Below are 19,341 nucleotides of genomic sequence, written 5' to 3' on the forward strand. Positions count from 1 at the left end.
ATTTAGCCATATGGCTATTTAACTAAAAAATACACTTCATCTCATGAGAAAAAATCTATATGACAGAATTTTAAAAGGGGAACCTAAGGAATAGCACCTAAGCTCTATACCTAAGTCTTGCTGTTTAATGATTTGGCCTTTAATTTTCTTTCTCATGGTCATCTGAAACTAAACCTATCTCTTTCACACTCTTTCAAATTTCAATTTAACCATAACTTTGATTCCAACATCTTTCACTCATCAAATTAAGGTAATCTCATGATATTTTCTTGCATTTACATAATAAAATCACGTAGATTCATATCTAGGTTTATGGATTGAGGTTTTTATAAGTTTTGAAATTGTGCTTCTTTTTTTTTTTTTTTTTTTCAATTGCTTTTTGTCAAATGTTTGTACATAATGGGGTTGTTCACCTTCGGTGCCATTGAGGCCATGTGAGTGTAAATTTTGGACATTTTTATGCGTGATCCTTCACTTAATCTATGGTTGTTTTCATGTTGTATACCATATTTTCAACATGTGTGAGTGACATTTTATTGTGTAACCATCATTTGAGTGACGTGATTGATTTATAAACCTTGTGATTGGCCTTAATGGATTTTTGTCATGTATTCATGTTCATTTCATTTAGATTGCATCCATTTAGTGAAGCGTCACATGCATATTCAAACCCTTAAGTCGTGTGTTGATCCACTTTGCATTTCTTTCTTATTTCATTTAGGATCATGAATTCTAAGGGGTCTCGGACTAGTTCCTCCCCAAAGATGCTTTTTATTCCACCATACCGTAAAATAAATTTTAGATTTTTTTTTTTTTGAGGGGAAATTAATTTTAGATATGATAAAATCAATAGGTGGAATTAGTGTTGAAAATAATATAACCTTATCTTGGCAAATGGAAAATATTATCATATCAAGTTTTTCCACTTCATGCACCATGTAGGGTTGATATGCACCTTCAAAATCTTTTTGAGCCTTCTCTACATAAAGTAGTGGGTAATTTTCATTCTCTAGGAAAAGCAACATACTTGACCCTTTAACAAGTGTATTTAGTGGTGGGATATGTAGAACCTAGTTTGTGTTTGGTTTAGATTATTATTTGACTCAATATAAAAGTGCTATGGTTTTAGTGGGAAATATTCTGAGACCTAGTCCATGAAGCGATTGCTTGAGCTGATAGGCCATGTTGTTTTGAGATAAACACTATATTGTCATATCTTATATATGTTTTTTTTTGGAAATATTAAATCACTATAACTCCGTAAATGTAGACAAATTGCTAAATTACGTAATTTCTTGTTTCATCTAATTTCCTTATGTGTGTATTATTTTTATCTATTTTTCATTTCTCACAAATCTAAGAATTTGTGTAAATTCCCAACATGAAGTCTACTATACATGGTTCAGGTATTCCAACTCATTGTTTAGACATTGTGGTATATTTTTCTTGGGGCAAATTACAACATACCAATATGTGGCTTAAACAAAATTTAAATTGCCTACTTATGATTTGAAATTTAACACTTTACTCACTTGAGACCCATTAGAAACATAACAAAACCAAAGGAAACAAGATCAAAGAGTTGAATTTGTAAAAATCATAAAAACTTTGTTCAAGAACTTTCAATTTGGAATCAAGTTTAAATGATGTTGCATGTTTGGTTCTTCAGTTGGAAACAATTTATTTTTCTTTACTACCAAAGCCCCGTGGGTCCAACCCCTTCCACACTATTCTCCTTTGTGGCCTCATATTATAAGCCCAACGCTATAATATTGTAAGGTTAGAACTTAGAAGTGAGAAATAGTTCTCTTCATAAATTTGTCTATTTGAATAGGAAGATATCTAGGTAGTCCAATTTGTTCGAATACAAATATAAGGTTTTTTTTTTTTTTTTTGATAACAACAAAAGTAGAAATTATTCACTTCAGGAGGACCAAATCTCATGTGGGTCTTAGTTTGTATTCCTATTGGTCTTTTTTGAATTTTGCAACACTATGTAGAGTGTTAACACGGGCAGGATCCTAATCTTAGTTCTATTTATTTTGAGTGATAGATGTGGGCAACATTCATAAATTATCTCCTTTATATATATATATATATATATATATATAAACAGGTATATGATAATTTTCATGATTTTATTAATAAATTATCTTTTCTTTAATGGTTAAAAAGATTTAATTGGAGGCGCATCCTCCCACCTTTGTAAGAAACAATGAAAATTGTGAGAAAAAAAATTAATTAGATTATGTTGTGGACAAAGACAGTAAGTTTGCATACAGTTCTTTCTTGGACTAAATTTATAAACCAAAATAATAATCAAATCAGTTCTAGGTTGTGAAACTTTGACAAACAGAAGTATGAAATGCACAAAATGGTAGCACAACTCATGGTGCAGTGTAGTGCATCATGTTGGCCACAAAAAATAAATCTGCAATAGAAAATTAATAGTTTCAGTAAACCAAAAAATAAAAAAAATAAAACAATAGTAATGTGGCCGATGATATGGCTCAACAGGAGCGTAACAACAATGATTGCTACATTTTAGCTTTTAGATATATATAGATGACAACAATGATTATGATTTTGATTTTAAGGTCGAATGTTGTTGATTTGTAGGTTTTGTAAATAATGTGATTCACTGTGAGTGTTTGGGATATGTATTTTGTTTTAGAATTAAAGAAAGAGAGAAACACATTCTATATTAACTTTTATTCTATAATGTTCCTGCAAAGTTTTTTTTTTTTTTTTTTTTTTTAATTTCTTATTACTCCGATTGAATAATTGTAATAGATATGTGTGTGCAATTTATAATTATTATTTTTTTTTTTATGTTGAACACATTTCTAATAAAGTTCTATAACAATTATGCTATATAATACATATATAACATTTTCCAAAACTATCTTATATCAAATATTACAACGTTATCCTACTAGAAGCTTAAGTATTACTGTTTTTAGTACTTTTTTCAAGGGTTGAAAGAAAAAAAAATGGTAGTGATCATACATAAGGTAGTTAATTCCATACCGCACCGGCCGGTACAATTGGAATTTATCGTACCAGTGCCTATGCTAGTACAGAAACAAGGTAGTTTCGTTCTGGAAAATATATTGGCCTTACTGGGTCGTTTCGGCTGTATCGGAGACTTATATCGAATTTTGGCTGGTAAATTCACACCATATCGAAAAAAGAAAAGTGTTTCTTTCTCACTCTCACCTTCCACCGGCAATGATCTCTACATTCTTGACCTTAAGTCGGGGCATGGACTGATTTTGGCTGTTGCTACTTCATCTTCATCTTCTTCTCCCCTATCTCTCTCTCTCTCTCTCTCTCTCTCTCTCTCTCTCCATCTAACTTTCTCTTTCTCTCTCTCTTTCTCGGTTTTTCTAACCTCTCAAATGATATTTACCACGCCCAAGAAATAGACTTTACAGCTAGCATGCTTTAAAAACTCTTCAAATTGATATTTACTGATAGTTGTTACTTTATAGCTAGCATTTTTTGACTTTTGCTACCAAATGAATTGAAATTTTAAAAGTCCCACGTGTGGCAGATTAGTTCTTATTTTTAATATAATATAATATTAATTTGATTGTTATTATTTTTTAATAAGTGTATCTATTATTTTTTATTGAGCTTGGATTAGAATTACAGGTTAAGAATTGAGTCATTGACAATATGGTTATATAACTTTGTTAGGTTCTAAAGTCTTAGGATTTTATGTATTTAGAACTCTAATTTGTATTGTTGGCAAACCATGATCAAAACAATGTGCTTAGAAGTGTTTTAGACTAGCTCAAAGTTGTGCATTTATGTAAAGTTGGAATCGAGTTAAAGCAAGAAAGCATTGTGCCTTTCGACCTGGCTCAATCGATCGAAAGACAGGCTCGATCGATCGAAGCTCGGGTAGAATGATTTTCTGTAGACTTTTCCAACTCAGCCCTAAGTGTTTTAAAACGTTTCTAGGGTTTCTTATTTGTCCTAAGTATAAAAGGCAAACCCTAGCCACGTTTTAGTGTTGCTCATTATTGCGGTTTGTGTAAATCTCTTGTGAGATCTAGACGAGCTTTCCTTTACACAAACTTAGGGTTTTCAAGGAGAAGATTTATCTACGCCTTGATGATCAATTCAGTTGTTGCCATTGAAACTTAAAGAAAACACAAGCAGGTGTGCTTGTATCTGGTGGTGAATCCAAGAAAGAAGGAGTCCGTAGATTCGGAGCTTGCACATGGTTGTGTCAGTAAGTTCTACTGGTTGGTAGCAATAAGAAGTCAAGCGTGGGGGCTTGTAAGTCTTATTGTATGAACTTCGATTCTTTCTAATGGATTTGCTTTTTACCTTAAGGATAGCTAGGTTAAATCTTTCCCAGGTTTTTTACCGGTTTGGTTTTCCTGGGTTATCATATCGTTGTGTTATTTATTTTTCCGCTGCTTTACATGATATGATTGTTTGATTGTGATAACTTAGATTTGAATTTGGACTAAGTAACAACTTGGCTAATTACCTAGATTAATCCAATTGTGTTTTAAGGGGTCTAAAAACTAACAAACTTATATTTATGAGATTTAATCAATAAAACTTAAATTAATCAATATATATTTATTTATAGCGGTAAATCCAAAATGGTACACCGGTATTGACCAGTATCTGAAATATATCATACCGTTGGCCAAACCGGTACAGCCTCTGGTACGATATTCACTTCCTTGATTCAGAAAATCTAAAACGTTTCAGTATCTACTATTACTATCTACCCACCATTTCAGTAAATTCCGAACCAACATATTTTGTCTTCCTAAAAGACACCACCTAAACTAACAAAGTTAAATAATTTCCATTTGAAGTGTTCGTTCCAATCTCTAACGTTTCGTTGTACAAGAAATACTTCAAAACCACAGAAATTCCCAATCAGATCTAAGACACCGACTCTCATGTGTCATTTGGACAAATCAAGTTTCAGAGATTGAGACAATTCCATTGGAGAGAGACTGAGACAATTCCATCGGACAAATCTGGCTGCTGGGGAGACGATATGGTTTGACGAGAGTTCTCTTTTCTTTGAATTTACTTTCTTTATTGTGTTTTCTTTTTTTTCCTAATAATTTTTTTCTATTTGAATCTTTTTTCCCTGACCTTTGTCTGGTGAATTTCCTATAAATCTCTACTAATTTTAAGTTTTAATGAAATCCTTTTTCACAAATTAGAGGCATGTGTTATTTCCTCCTCAACTATTTGAAGAAATGCCTAAACCAGATTTGAAAGAGATTTTACCTTTGCATGTCAATTCCCAATTATTAGGAATACCAATTATGGAGCAAAGCAGATGAGGAAGGCTATTTTTCAATCAATGATATACGTCTTAACACAATTGCAGGTATTGTTTTATCAAATTTTATTGTTTCTCTTTCTCCTAATCTCCTATTAAGTTATGCATTAAACTAAGAACTTTGATAGTTTTAGTGATGCGTAATGCAGCATCAAAATTGATTCAGAGATTTAATTGATTTTTAAAAATTACGTGTCCTGTTTTATTCAAGTCCAATTTCTTTGTCATATTTGTTCCCTTTAAGAACAAAGAATGGTTTTGGGAACTATTAATAGATCTTATATATCATAACCTATATATATGCTCCTCATATTGATACTAATTAATTCATCTAAGAACACATACTTTGTACCTTACAGATGTCAATTGAATTAATATATATGGTTTTATGTCTATGGAAGCTGTAGAATGGCTTTTCTGATTAGTTTACTACTGTATTAATGGAACAAAATGAAGGCATTCTTGTGCTTCATTCTGAAACAACTGAGATAATATATTTAACTTTTTCCAGTATAATTAAAGCAACATCTAAAGGAAGTTTCTGAAGAAAAGCTAAATCTAAATCAAGGAAGCACATGAGAAATGCTAAGTTCTTAGCACCTAAACCATGTAAGTTCCTTAGAAACTATAATTTCAAGTACTTAGAAGTGATCAATAAAAACTAAACAAGGTTATGACAGTAAAGAGAAAAAGAGAAGCAAAGTTACTTGAAGTTTAAAACTACCAAAACTGTGATAGTTCTGAGTGATCAGTGAGATAATATTGGTTGTGGAAGTGGAAGTAGAAGTCAAATTTGAGAGGAAGTGAAATGCGAGAATGGTGTTGAAGGTGGTTCACCTTTATTGGCTTGAGAGCTCTCACAAGAAATCCTGCATTTTTTTTTTCTTTTGTGTTTATACTATAAAAAAAAATATATATATTATTGCATAAATTAATGTGGCCATTCTACAATGCTCTATGAGAGTCCACCGCTTACCATTAGTTCAATTTTCTAGGCTCCTCTAATTGCACCAAGAGAGGCCATTTTCAGCCAAACATCTGTCCCTTTCAAATTTATGGTTCAAAACTTTAGTAGACCAGACAACGGGAAATTACACCTTTTAAATCAATTGTTGTGTTGTAATGCTTAAACAAATTATTTGACCCATGGAAATTATGACTATTTATGTTTTCTAAGTTGGTGTTTAGCTTTGCTTGAAGCTTCAAGAAAAGTTAATTTCAGAGATCTCTTAAGACAAGGCTTGCATCTAGAAGGTATAATTTTTCCTTCTCCTTCCAGTGGGATCTAAACATATTTATTTTTATTAGTTTTGTTTACAAGTTTATGCTTTAAGGTAGAAGAAAGTGATGCACATTCTAGAATGTTAATTTCACGTTCAAAACTTCAGTAGGCAAGAGGACTACAAAATCTTTTATAATATTTTGTCTACAATATTTTAGATCCTTATTTTGTCTATAATATTTCAAATCCTTATTTTGTCCTATTTTCCCCTATTGTGTTCTAATGCTTAACCACATTAAAATTTGATGGTTCTTTCCCTTGAAAGTTGTTTATTTTCAATCTTTAAAGCAAATATTTTTAGTAATCAACAAAGTGGCATAAGATAATGGGGTGGCAGATTTTTTATTGATATGAAAAAAAGTATAGAGAAATTGTCATAGCAAGTCTTAATGACAACTTATGTTTGTTTATTAAAAAGTGTATTTTCTTTCTTTCAAGAGACAGACTGAACTTTGGTGAGATACAGTTTTATTTAATTAAATTCCTAGAACCATTGTTCTCTATCAGTTTTTTTTTACGAAGTTTGTCTACAAAACTTTCAACAAGTAAATTAATAGAGAGATTGAAAAATTGAATTGGAACTTAAGCAAACTTATTTGTCATTCCCATATTTGATAAAATAGTGGATAAGGAGCTTCATTAAAAATCTGAAAGGATTATCAAATAGTCATAATACAATTGTAGGATAGTTTATGTACCTTAAATTTGGTTCTCTACAATCCATTTGTTTCTTTAATTGGGTACTGATCCTACGTTATGAGATTCTAAAAATTTTGATACTAGGATTTGTTATAGGTTTCAATTTTAAGTAAAAGTTGAGTCTAATCTTGTACGATTAATTTTCTTTACTTTTAGATGAATTGCATGAGGTTGATTAATAATCTTTCTCTAATTGTATGTCTTAAATAATTATATATATGATCAAAGTGTATTCTTAATTAGTATTGTGAGTAGTACTTTTTGCTTCCAATATGCTTCCCATGTTTTCTTTATTTCAAAATTTCTTTCTTTTATGGTTTTCAAGAAACATAGGTCTCTTGTCATGAAAGCCTATAGCAGGAAGTCTTCCCTGTACAGATTCTAATATGTACTTCTCTTTTCTTTTTAAATTTTCTTTTTGGAATTTTTTTGCTCAATTAATCCAATTTATAACTCTCCTAACACATTATTATTCTCAACTTTATTCGCATCATCTACAGGGTTTTTGGTTTGAATTTGTTGTTGATTCAAAAATGCAAATTGTTTGATGAATTACATTAGTTTTTTGTTCTTTTTCCACAATTTGATTTTGTACAATGTCCCTTTTTCAGGTTTAATAAGTGGACATATATACTCAATGCTTACTCAAATTTGCGTATAAAAAAGGTATAATATACTCTCTTCTATTTTTGCATTGTCTCTTCAAGACCATGGGTTCTCCCAATGGCTACTCTATTTTTTGAAATTAAGATAAAAAAACAGAAAAATAAATTATATAATTATGACAATAATTAAAGAAAAGAAGCTATTGAAGATCAATATTAAACTCAAGTTCTCACTTGAAGTGAAGCTACAACCTGCATTTAGAGTTCAAAATGCTTTATTGTGCACAAAGGCCTGAAGAATTGGATTTGTTAGGACTAAGGAGGGGTTAATTAAAATATGATGATATGACCTTCTTGGCTAATTAGCGTTAGCAAGAGGACTATTTTCTTCATATTCAGGGTTGTAGCTTATCATGTAAAATTATGCATGATGGTCCCTTCTTAGGCTCACACCATGAAATTTCTATCCAAAAAACTATATGTTTTAGTTTTACCTAAGAATGATATGATATTCTTTTTCATTTCCATCAAATTTGATAATAGTTTTCCCTCTCATCATATCTTGAATCTCTAGGAGAATATATCTCTTTCCAATTTACAATAGATTATAACGTGTAGGATTTAGAGAATGTATAACAACTCCTTTATTGCAGCTTATGAATTTTAAGGAGAAAGATGGCTTTTCATTTTGATTGGTGATGAACTGGACTAATTATACCACTCACCAGTGGCATGGAATCTTTGAGGTTAGTTTTTACTTAGGAATATTTATTCTATTTATTCTCTTTTTAACAAAAAGGAATATCACATTGTTGTTTCCCCTTTTTTGATTGAGAGAGTTTAGCTTAAGGATGTCTAACTTTTATTCTTTTGATAGTTAAGGTGAAAAGGGTTGCATTGGTGAGCTTCTTTTGTATTTCTCTTGCCTTTCGAAGGGCACGAGACTGAGGATGTATACTTTTATAATGCCTGGCCTACATGAGATGGAGTTTCTACTAATGAACAATTAGATGCTTGCAATGCACACAAGATTGAGACAAGGCTAATGAATAACATTATATGTAATAACATTATAACCTTGGTTCACCAAGTTCAAGGTCCTTAATGTTTTTCTTTTAATATGTTATTTATTTATTTAAATGGATGTAGTTTATATAAAGATATGTAAAGCATTCTTGTGTTTGCATGTTGTGCTCCCTCTCTACTGTTTACTAATTGCACCATATATGACTTTTCAAATGATAATCCTAAATGTGATTTTTTAAGCAACATTGATGATGACAAGAACAAGGAATAAATAACCAAGATTTCGCAAACAGACTGAATAATAGAAGGGATTATGTTAAAAAAAGTGATAGAGACTGTTCAGAGACCTTAAATTTCATGAAAGAAAGGATGCAATTGATAATAGACATAGGATGCCAACCAATTGTTTGAGGTTGTTAACTAAAGGTACAAATAAGTTATACAAAGTTAGATGTTGTTTTAACTTTGTACTTGGGTAGAACAAAGCAATCAAATTTCTCATATTGGTATAGTGTTTTTAGATATTTGAACTTCTATAAATACTCATGTATTATTTAACATTCTTAAAAATAAATAAATAACACTATTTTAGAACTTAGTTATTAATTTTCCCGTATATTGCACGGGTTAGCGACTAGTTTTTTCTATGATGGAACCCCTGCTGAGTCCCTTTCTTAGTGCTTGTTTAATCAGTAACCACCTTGTCCTAATGTAAGTCACAGAGTCAAGCCTTTGTTATTAAGTCTACAAACCCACCCACCCTCCGACCGCCTCCCCCATTGTTTTCAAAGTCAAAATTTCATGATTGTTCAAAGATAGGAAATGATCTATAACAGAGATGGAAGCGTCAAGAATAGGCATGCTGTGTGGACAAGAGATGGTTATTATCAATTCGTGGGTTTTTCCTATAAAATACTTACCTTCCAGCTCTCTACTCACGACAGTCATATTTGCTTAATATCTCATTAGGAATGATGAGGAGGCTAATGTGGCTCTCTCAACTCTTTTATTTCTTGCTGCTCATGTTTTCTCAATACATTTCTTCATCATCAACTTCTTCTTCCTCCTTTTCTTCAGCACTATTGTGCTCCCAACACCAGAGTTCTGCATTGCTGCAATTTAAGCAATTATTTTCTTTTTCAAAAGAGGCTTCTTCTGTTTGTGAGGAAGCTGGTTATCGTTCCTATCCAAAGATGAAGTCTTGGAAGGAGGATACTGATTGTTGCTCATGGGACGGGGTTAGGTGTGATAGAACAAAGGGAGATGTGATTGGCCTTGACCTCAGTTGTAGCTGGCTTTATGGCACCGTACCTACCAAAAGTTCTCTATTTCATCTTCCTCACTTGCAACATCTCAACCTCGCTTGCAACTACTTCAATCATTCGCCAATTTCATCTAGGTTTGGCCAATTTGTAAGGTTGAGATATCTTAACCTTTCTTACTCCATGTTTTCTGGCCAAGTCCTGTCTGAATTACCAGACCTCTCCGAATTGGCCTCACTGGATCTTTCTGGCTATGGAAATGTTAGCCTTGAAACATCTGTTGTGAAGAGGCCTGTTCAAAATCTGACCAAGCAAAGGGAACTTCATCTTGATCATGTTAACATGTCTTCTGTTTCATTGAGTTCTTTAATGAATCTGTCTTCCACTTTGACATCCCTTAAACTTAACAGTTGTTTCTTGCGTGGGAGGCTACTTGGTCACATTTTCTGCCTACCAAACCTGCAAGAGCTCAGTTTAGCGCATAATCCTGAACTCACATGGTTTTTTCCAACGGTAAATTCAAGCAACGCCTTGAGGGTTTTGGATCTCTCTTACACAAATTACTTGGGAGAATTACCCAAATCAGTTGGCAAGCTTACATTTTTAAGTCATTTGATCATGAGTGGTTGCAATTTTAGTGAGCCGATTCCTACCTGGCTTGGTAACCTTACACAACTCACCATCTTGAATTTATCAGCTAACAATTTTGGTGGTCAGATGCCGTCATCCCTTTCAAATCTCAAGGAACTCTCCTCCTTGGATCTACGAGCCAATAATCTTAGTGGTAAGATCCTGAACTTTTAGTTATCAACATATAGTCCTTAGAGATCTTTTGCATCTCATAAAATTACAATTTTACAGGAACATTACCAATGTGGCTTGGGAACCTCACGAGACTTACTAAAATTTTACTTGGAACTAACAGCTTCACTGGCCAACTCCCATCATCACTTTCAAACATAAAGGTTCTCACTTTTGTTGGCCTTAGATATAACAACTTTGGAGGTAGGATTCCTGATTTTTTGACCAACCTCACAAAACTCACCTCAGTTTTTTTGTCTTTTAACCAACTCACTAGTCAATTTGGTGAATTTCAATTTAGCAATTCACTAGAGGTTCTAGAATTAGATCATAACAGGCTCTATGGCTCTATTCCCAAGTCTATCTCTAATCTTACAAATCTTAACAATCTTGATCTTTCATCAAATGAATTGACTAGCATTGTGGACCTTGATATGTTCAAAAATCTCAAAAAGCTTAAAACTGTTGACTTTTCTTCTAATCTACTACATGGAAAGCTTCCTGCTGTACCATCTTCCGTGAATACCTTTTTTATGTATAGAAATAGATTTAGTGGAGAGATCCCATATACGACTCGCAATGCAACTTTCCTCACAATCCTTGTGATCAGTAAAAACAATTTGCGAGGTACAGTCCCATCATGTTTGGGAAACATCAGTAATTTTCTCTCAGTAATGGATTTGCGAGGGAATCACTTCCATGGCACCATTCCTGACACATTTGCAAAAGGTAACAGGTTGAGAGCTCTTGGCTTGAATGATAATTACTTAGAAGGCACATTACCAAAATCTTTGGTCAACTGTATAAATTTGGAGCTTCTAAACCTGGCAGAAAACATGATAAATGATTCATTCCCTTATTGGTTGGCAGCTCTTCCAAAGTTACAAGTTCTTATCTTGAGGGCCAACAAATTTTATGGTCCCATTGGAAACCATAAGACTGGTGGGATGTTTTTTACTAAACTTCGGATTCTTGACCTCTCTCACAATGATTTTATTGGTAGTTTACCTACTCAATTTTTTGAACAGTAGAAGGCTATAGTGACAACCAATGAAAGTGAAGATGGTCCAAAATATATAGGGGAATACTCAAAGTCTGGCATTTCAGGGACGGGTCTTACAGAGAACTATTTAGTAACGGTGTGTAGGGAATTTAACTAAAAATCCGGACAAAATGGGCTTCTGCCATTTTCGGGCAAATTAATTAGCCTTTTGCCCTTCTTCCCAAACTAAATAGGGAAATACCCCTCTTTTGAAAATTAAGTTTTTCAAAATCGATTTAACCCATATAGTGACGTTTTCAAGGACCTATAGTGACGTTTATAAAGACCTATAGTGGCGTTTTGTAACTTGATATCCATAAAATCGAGTTATAGGCAATAAAATTGCCTATAACTCGATTTTATGGATATCAAGTTATAAAACGTCACTATAGGTTCTTAAAATGTCACTATAGGTCTTTAAAAACGTCACTATAGGGCTCCAGAATTTTTTTTTTTTTTAACTCGATTTTAAGAAAATCGATTTTCAAAAGAGGGGCATTTCCCTATTTAGTTTAGGAAGAAGGGAAAAAGGCTAATTAATTTTCCCAAAAAGGGCTGAAGCCCATTTTGTCCCTAAAAATCCCAACCTGTGAGAAACAAAATAAATAGAGAAAACACACGCCAAAGAAAACAATTACATGCACAAGACAATATTTACGTTGTTCGGCAATTTGCTTACGTCCACGGAGTTGCAGGGATTTCACTATTACCAGGGAAAAATATAGAGTACAACTTGCGGCTATAATATTTCTCTCTCACCCACAAGACAAGAAAACACTATTCTTTCTTCTTATGCGGCTGCTAGGTTATTAGGAATTATCTCTCACGGCTACCCTTGATCTCAAACCTAATATATATATATTTATATATATATCTCAAAGTCGGCTGTACTAGGAATTATATTCCTAGTTGAATTCGGTCAACTTGGGCTTGTAGCAATTCAAGCCACACGAGCCCACTTCAACAAATCTCCACCTTGGCTTGAATTGATCAAGCTACACTAGCAAACTCCTTCATTGCCTCCACCTTAGCCCTTAAGGGCTCATAAGCTGCAAACATCAACCACAATCCTCCATAACACAATCCCTCATCCCTGCAACTCATCCTCCTGTCCTTAAGTTAGAAGACCAATTGAAACTGCGCATAGCTTCAACTTCTCAGTAGTGACACCCTTAGTCAACATGTCTGCCGGGTTCTTAGATCCACAAATCTTCTTAAGTATTACCAACTTATCTTCAAAAAGATAACGGATAAAGTGGTATTTTGTCTGTATGTGTTTCGACTTTGAATGAAAAGCCGAATTTTCGGCAAGAAAGATTGCACTCTGATTGTCATTGTGTAGAATGCCCATCTCCTGCTTCTTACCCAATTCATCTAAGAAACCATGTAGCCAAATCATCTCCTTTCCAACTTCAGTTGTTGCAACATATTCAGCTTCTATAGTAGACAAAGTGACAATCTTTTTGCAGATTTGAAGCCCATGATAAAGCTGTACCACCCAGAGTAAAAACAAACCCAGTAGTATTCTTTCTACTATTAATATCACCAGTAAAATCAGCATCTACATAACCTTGCAGTTTCAAACTTGCACCTGTGAAGTAAAGACATATATCTGATGAACCCTTCAGATATCTCAAAATCTACTTGACTGCCTCCTAATGCTACTTTCTAGGCCTACTCATGAATCTGCTCACAACTCCCACTACATGTGCAATGTCTGGCCTTGTACACACCATAGCATACATCAAGCTGCCAATAGCTGAGGCATAGGTCACCTTGCTCATATGGTCCCTTTCTTCCTCTGTTTTGGTGATTGTTCTTTGCTTAGTTTGAAATGACTACCCAAGGGTGTGATCACTGGTTTAGCTTCATTCATGTTGAACCTGTTGAGAACTTTCTTCACATATTTTGACTGTGAAAGCTTCAATGTATCATTAACCTTGTTTCTAAGGATTCTCATACTAAGGATTTGCTTTGCATCTCCTAAATCCTTTATTGCAAACTGTTTGGACAATTGCTTCTTTAGATTATTAATCTCCTCAATGCTAGACCCTGCAATAAGTATATCATCCACATACAACAATAATATGATGTAAGAATTGTCAGAAAACTTAACAGAGCAACAGTGATCAGCTTCACATCTCTTAAACCCAATTCTATGCATAAAACTGTCAAATTTCTTGTACCATTGTCTAGAAGCTTGTTTTAGGCTATACAAGCTCTTTCTCAGTTTGCAGACTAGATTCTCTTGTCTTTGAGCAATGAACCCTTCTGGCTGAATCATGTAAAGGTCTTCATCCAAGTCACCATGAAGAAATGCTGTCTTCACATCTAACTGCTCAAGATGTAAGTTTTCTACAGTCACCATTCCCAGTACCAGTCTGATTGTTGACATCTTCACAACTGGAGAAAATATCTTTGTGTAGTCAATGCCCTCCTTCTGCTGGAATCCTTTAACAACTAATCTGGCCTTGTAACGTTTGCTACCATCATGCTCATTCTTTATTCTGTATACCTACTTGTTGTGCAAAACCTTCTTTTCTACTGGCAATTCAGTCAGTTCCATGTCTGATTCCCCAATAAGGAATCCATCTCATCCTTCACGGCTAACTCCCACTTGCTTGAGTTCTCATCTTGCAAGGCTTCATCATAACACTCTGGCTCACCACCATTAGTCAATAGGAGATAATTTAGAGCGAGTGAATAACGTTGCGGAGGTCTAATGTTCCTGGAAGATCTGCGGACTTCAGCTACAGGTGTACTCAGATCTACTTATGAATTTACATTCTCCTTATCTTCTTCACCCCATTTCTGGACAGTACCTTCAGTCATTTCATCTAAGTTGACAAACTCAGATTTCTTTTGATCTATCTTTGTAATATCTGATACTACAGTTGACCTGTCCTTGTACATAACCTGTTCATTAAATATCACATTTCTACTTCTGATGATTTTCCTGTTTTGTTTATCCCAAAACTTATAGCCAAATTTCTCATCACCATAGCCAATGAAAAAACATATTTTAGACTTTGCATTAAGTTTACTACGAGCATCAGAATCAAAATGAACATAAGAAACACAACCAAAAACTTTTAAATGTGAAAACTTTACCTCTTTACCACTCCAAACCTTCTCAGGAAGTTTGAACTCCATGGGAACTGATGGTCCTCGGTTTATCAGGTAAGCTGCAGTGCTAACAGCGTCAGCCCAAAAAGTTTTTGGTAGTCCAGCATGCAACCTCATACTCCTAGCACGCTTATTGAGAGTTCTGTTCATGCGCTCAGCCACACCATTCTGCTATGGTGTCCCAGGAATGGTCTTCTCCATCCTAATTCCCTGTGCAGCACAACACTCACTGAACCCTCCATCTATGTACTCTCCTCCATTATCTGACCTCAAACATTTTACTTTCAAACCTATTTTTGTCTCAACCATGGCCTTCCACTTCTTAAAAGTTTCAAATACATCAGATTTATTTTTCAGAAAATAAACTCATACCTTTCTGCTTGAGTCATTAATGAAAGTGATGTAGTACCTTGAACCTCCAAGGGATGCAACCGGAGAAGGTCCCCACAAATCAGTGTGTACTAACTCCAATTTTTCAGCCTTCGGTGTCCTGCCAGTTTTTAAGAAGCTCACTTTTTTCTGCTTTCCTAAGTGCAACTTTCACACATGTCAAAATCAATGGACTTCAATTCTGGTAGTTTTCCTTTTGACAGCAGCATCTTCATCCCTTTCTCACTCATGTGATCAAGTCTGCGGTTCCATAGGCTTGTATTAGTACTTGCATCAACAAATGCAATTGTGTCTCTTAGACTTGAGGTCATGTACAGAGTACCAGTTTTCTTTCCACGAGCCAATACCCTAGCTCCCTTTGTAACCTTCCAAGTACCACCAACAAATAGTATTGCATACCCTTTATCATCAAGTTGTCCAACAGAAATCAGATTCCTCTTTAGGTCAAGAATATGTCGAACCTTCTCCAGTAACCAAACAGATCCATTGGGCAACAATATCTGGACGTCTCCCATACCTACAACATCCAAGGCTGAACCATCAGCCAAATACACCTTACCAAAATCACCTGCAACATAATTCTGTATGATTTCTCGGTGTGGAGTGGTATGAAACGAAACTCCTGAATCCAAAACCCAATCATCAAGTGGACTGTTTACTGCGAGAAATAATGCATCCTGTACCTCTTCTGTTACAACATTAGCAAAATCATCTCCATTCTTCTTCTTAGGACTTTTGCATTGATTCCTAAAGTGACCTATTTTCCCACAGTTCCAGCATTGTACTTGTTGGCCTAATCTAGATTTTCTTCTGTTCTGATTAGAATTTTTAGATTTTGATCTACCTTGGTTTGAATTTCTGTCATTACCTCTGCCTCTTATCTCAAGGTTTAGGGCAGAACCAGATCCTGAGGTTTCACCTGCATCTCTTTTGCAAATCTCTTCAGCCAAAATTAAATCTCGTATGTCATTGTACTTCAGCTTTTCTTTTCCTGTAGAATTGTTTACTGCCATCCTCATTGCCTCCCAACTGTTTGGCAAAAAAGCCAAGACGATCAGAGCATGAATCTCATCATCAAAATCAATTTCTATAGATGACAATTGATTTGTGATAGTATTAAATTCATTTAGATGTTGTGCTACTAATGCATTCTCTACCATCTTCAAATTGAACAATTTCTTCATCAGATACACCTTGTTTGCGGTCAGCTTTTCATACATACCGGACAAAGCCTTCATTAAATCTACTGTGGTCTTCTCCTTTACAACATTGTGTGCAACAGACCTAGACAGAGTTAACCTAATAACTCTCAATACCTGTCTGTCAAGAAGAGCCCATTCCTCAACCTTCATAGCCTCAGGTTTTTCCCCTAGAAGTGGTAGATGCAACTTCCTCCTATAAAGGTAATCCTCAATTTGCATCGTCCAAAATCCAAAGCCTGTGCCATCGAACTTTTCTATTCTAGACGCCTTTCCTGTTTCCTCTAACATTGCTCCCACTCAAACCTAACCCTAGGCTCTGATACCAATTGTAGGGAATTTAACTAAAAATCCCAACCTGTGAGAAACAAAACAAATAGAGAAAACACACGCCAAAGAAAACAATCACACGCACAAGACAATATTTTTGTGGTTCGAAAATTTACCTACGTCCACAGGAGTTGCAGGGATTTCACTATTATTAGGGAAAAATACAGAGTACAACTTGCGGCTATAATATTTCTCTCTCACCCACAAGACAAGAAAACACTATTCTTTCTTCTTATGCAGCTGCTAGGTTATTAGGAATTATCTCTCACGGCTACCCTTGATCTCAAACCTAATATATATATATATATATATATATATATATATATATATATATGTCAAAGTCGGCTGTACTAGGAATTATATTCCTAGTTGAATTCGGTCAACTTGGGCTTGTAGCAATTCAAGCCACACGAGCCCACTTCAACACGGTGTACCCAGACTCCATCATAATAACAATGAAGGGGAATGAACTTGCCCTAAGTTGTATCTTGACTATCTTAACTATCATCGATCTATCAAGGAACATGTTCTATGGAAAAATTCCAGAAACACTTGGAACCCTGAAGTTTCTTTAAGTGCTCAACCTTTCCCATAATAGTCTAACCAGCCATATCCCATCATCATTGGCAAATTTGACAGCACTTGAATCCTTAGATCTCTCTTCAAATATGCTCACTAGAGAAATTCCAATGCAGTTAACAAGTCTAACATTTCTGGCTGTGTTAAACCTTTCACAAAACCTGCTTACTAGACCTATACCTCAAGAAAAACAATTTGGTACATTTCAAAACACCTCATATGATGGGAACCCAGGACTGTGTGGATTTCCCTTGTCAATGAAATGTAGCAGTGATGAGTCACTGCCACCAAGACCATCAATAGTCCAAGAAGACAATGGTTTAATGTTTGCAAGAGGATTTGGTTGGAAGGCTGTGTCAATTGGCTATGGATGTGGCTTGGTGTTTGGAGTAGCTGTGGGATATGTTGCTTTTAAAACAGAAAAACCTCATTGGCTTGTAAGGTTTGTTGAAGGAGAACGAAATGGAAAGACGAGAAGGCCTAATAATAAAAGACTTGGGCGAAGAAGAACTTAATGCATTCAAGGGTGGTCTTAGGTGAGCTTGACAAACTTCTGATTAGAATTATATTATGTTATGATTTCAAATAAACATATCTTAGAATTAGAAACAATATTAGTAGTTTGTATATTCTATAATTTTTCTGTGTTACAAACTTGCAAGGTAAGTAGAAAGTGATGAAGACCGTATTCTATAACTAGCAGCGAGAAGATTGTGAGCCTTTAAATTACACCAGGGCATTCGAATGGTGGCTAATGAGGAGTGGATCATGCTTGTATGAATTAAGGTGCTATTTTCTTCTTCTTAGGATAGATATGTTCAACTTTCATTTTTGTATGGTTTTTTTTTTTTTTTTTTTTTTTTTTTTTTAAATACTTTTCTGTGTCTGTTTGTCAAGAGATTGTGTGACAAATTGGACATAGCTAGCCCTGGGGTATCTTGTGTTCTCATGGTCTCTATCTATGTATTTGAGGGTGTTTCATGTGTTTATTTGTTTCTTTTGAGACTGTCAGTGTCTGGCATGTTTGATTTAGTTCTAAGGTCAGCCTTGCATTATTTCTCATACTTCTGGTCTTCTCTATTGAATGCCGGAATAGAACATTTTTAACAGAAATTCCTAAAACAAGAATTCAAAAATTGAGAAAGAAATGCATTCAGTGGGTTTTATTTTACTCCTAGTAATTATAAGAACGAGAGAGGGATTAATTAATGAAGCCAACAGTAATACTTAGAACTCCACCTGAAATGTAATACTATCTTTTATGTTATAACTCAAGACATTTATCAACCAAAATCTATTCATCTTCCTTAACAATTCATCCACAGTTGTTTTTACGTTCAGGAGGTCTTATGTGTTGAGAAAAACCACCATTCTTGAGATCAAAGTCTTCTCCAATATTGTCAAGCAAGTGTGAATTTACAAAGTTAATGGCTGTTAACCATAAGAATTACCAAATCTAAGCTAGCAAGATATTCAATATGGATTAGAGCATTAGCACCAGCTGTTAACCATAAGAATTACCAAATCTAAGCTAGCAAGATATTCAATATGGATTAGAGCATTAGCACCAGCTAATGTAAAATAGCATATTGTCCAAAATATAGCCAATGAAACCCAAAAATTACTCACACTAGTCGCGGACCCGCACGTTGCGCGTGATAAATTTTTTAT

General features: G+C 34.4%; 1 protein-coding gene, 1 long non-coding RNA gene and 1 pseudogene across 3 annotated transcripts; all 3 read left to right on the forward strand.

The window, feature by feature from the left end:
- The first annotated feature begins 6,474 nt into the window (after nt 1-6,474).
- LOC115955155 lies at nt 6,475-8,879 on the forward strand. 2 transcript variants are annotated; one of them, XR_004084054.1, is made up of 4 exons: nt 6,475-6,583; nt 7,922-7,976; nt 8,569-8,661; nt 8,793-8,879. It is a non-coding gene; the product is annotated as an uncharacterized LOC115955155 (long non-coding RNA). The 2 variants fall into 2 exon arrangements; XR_004084055.1 differs by lacking the exon at nt 7,922-7,976.
- A 1,036-nt stretch (nt 8,880-9,915) lies between these two features.
- LOC115956233 (receptor-like protein 7) lies at nt 9,916-12,035 on the forward strand. The gene is made up of 2 exons (XM_031074669.1): nt 9,916-10,987; nt 11,065-12,035. Exons 1-2 carry the CDS (start codon nt 9,916-9,918, stop codon nt 12,033-12,035), a joined length of 2,043 nt encoding a protein of 680 aa, XP_030930529.1.
- A 5,511-nt stretch (nt 12,036-17,546) lies between these two features.
- LOC115956234 lies at nt 17,547-18,361 on the forward strand (annotated as a pseudogene).
- Nucleotides 18,362-19,341: the final 980 nt, after the last annotated feature.

The sequence above is a fragment of the Quercus lobata genome, chromosome 8 (genome assembly GCF_001633185.2).
Source record: "Quercus lobata isolate SW786 chromosome 8, ValleyOak3.0 Primary Assembly, whole genome shotgun sequence".
NCBI classification, from domain to species: Eukaryota; Viridiplantae; Streptophyta; class Magnoliopsida; order Fagales; family Fagaceae; genus Quercus; species Quercus lobata.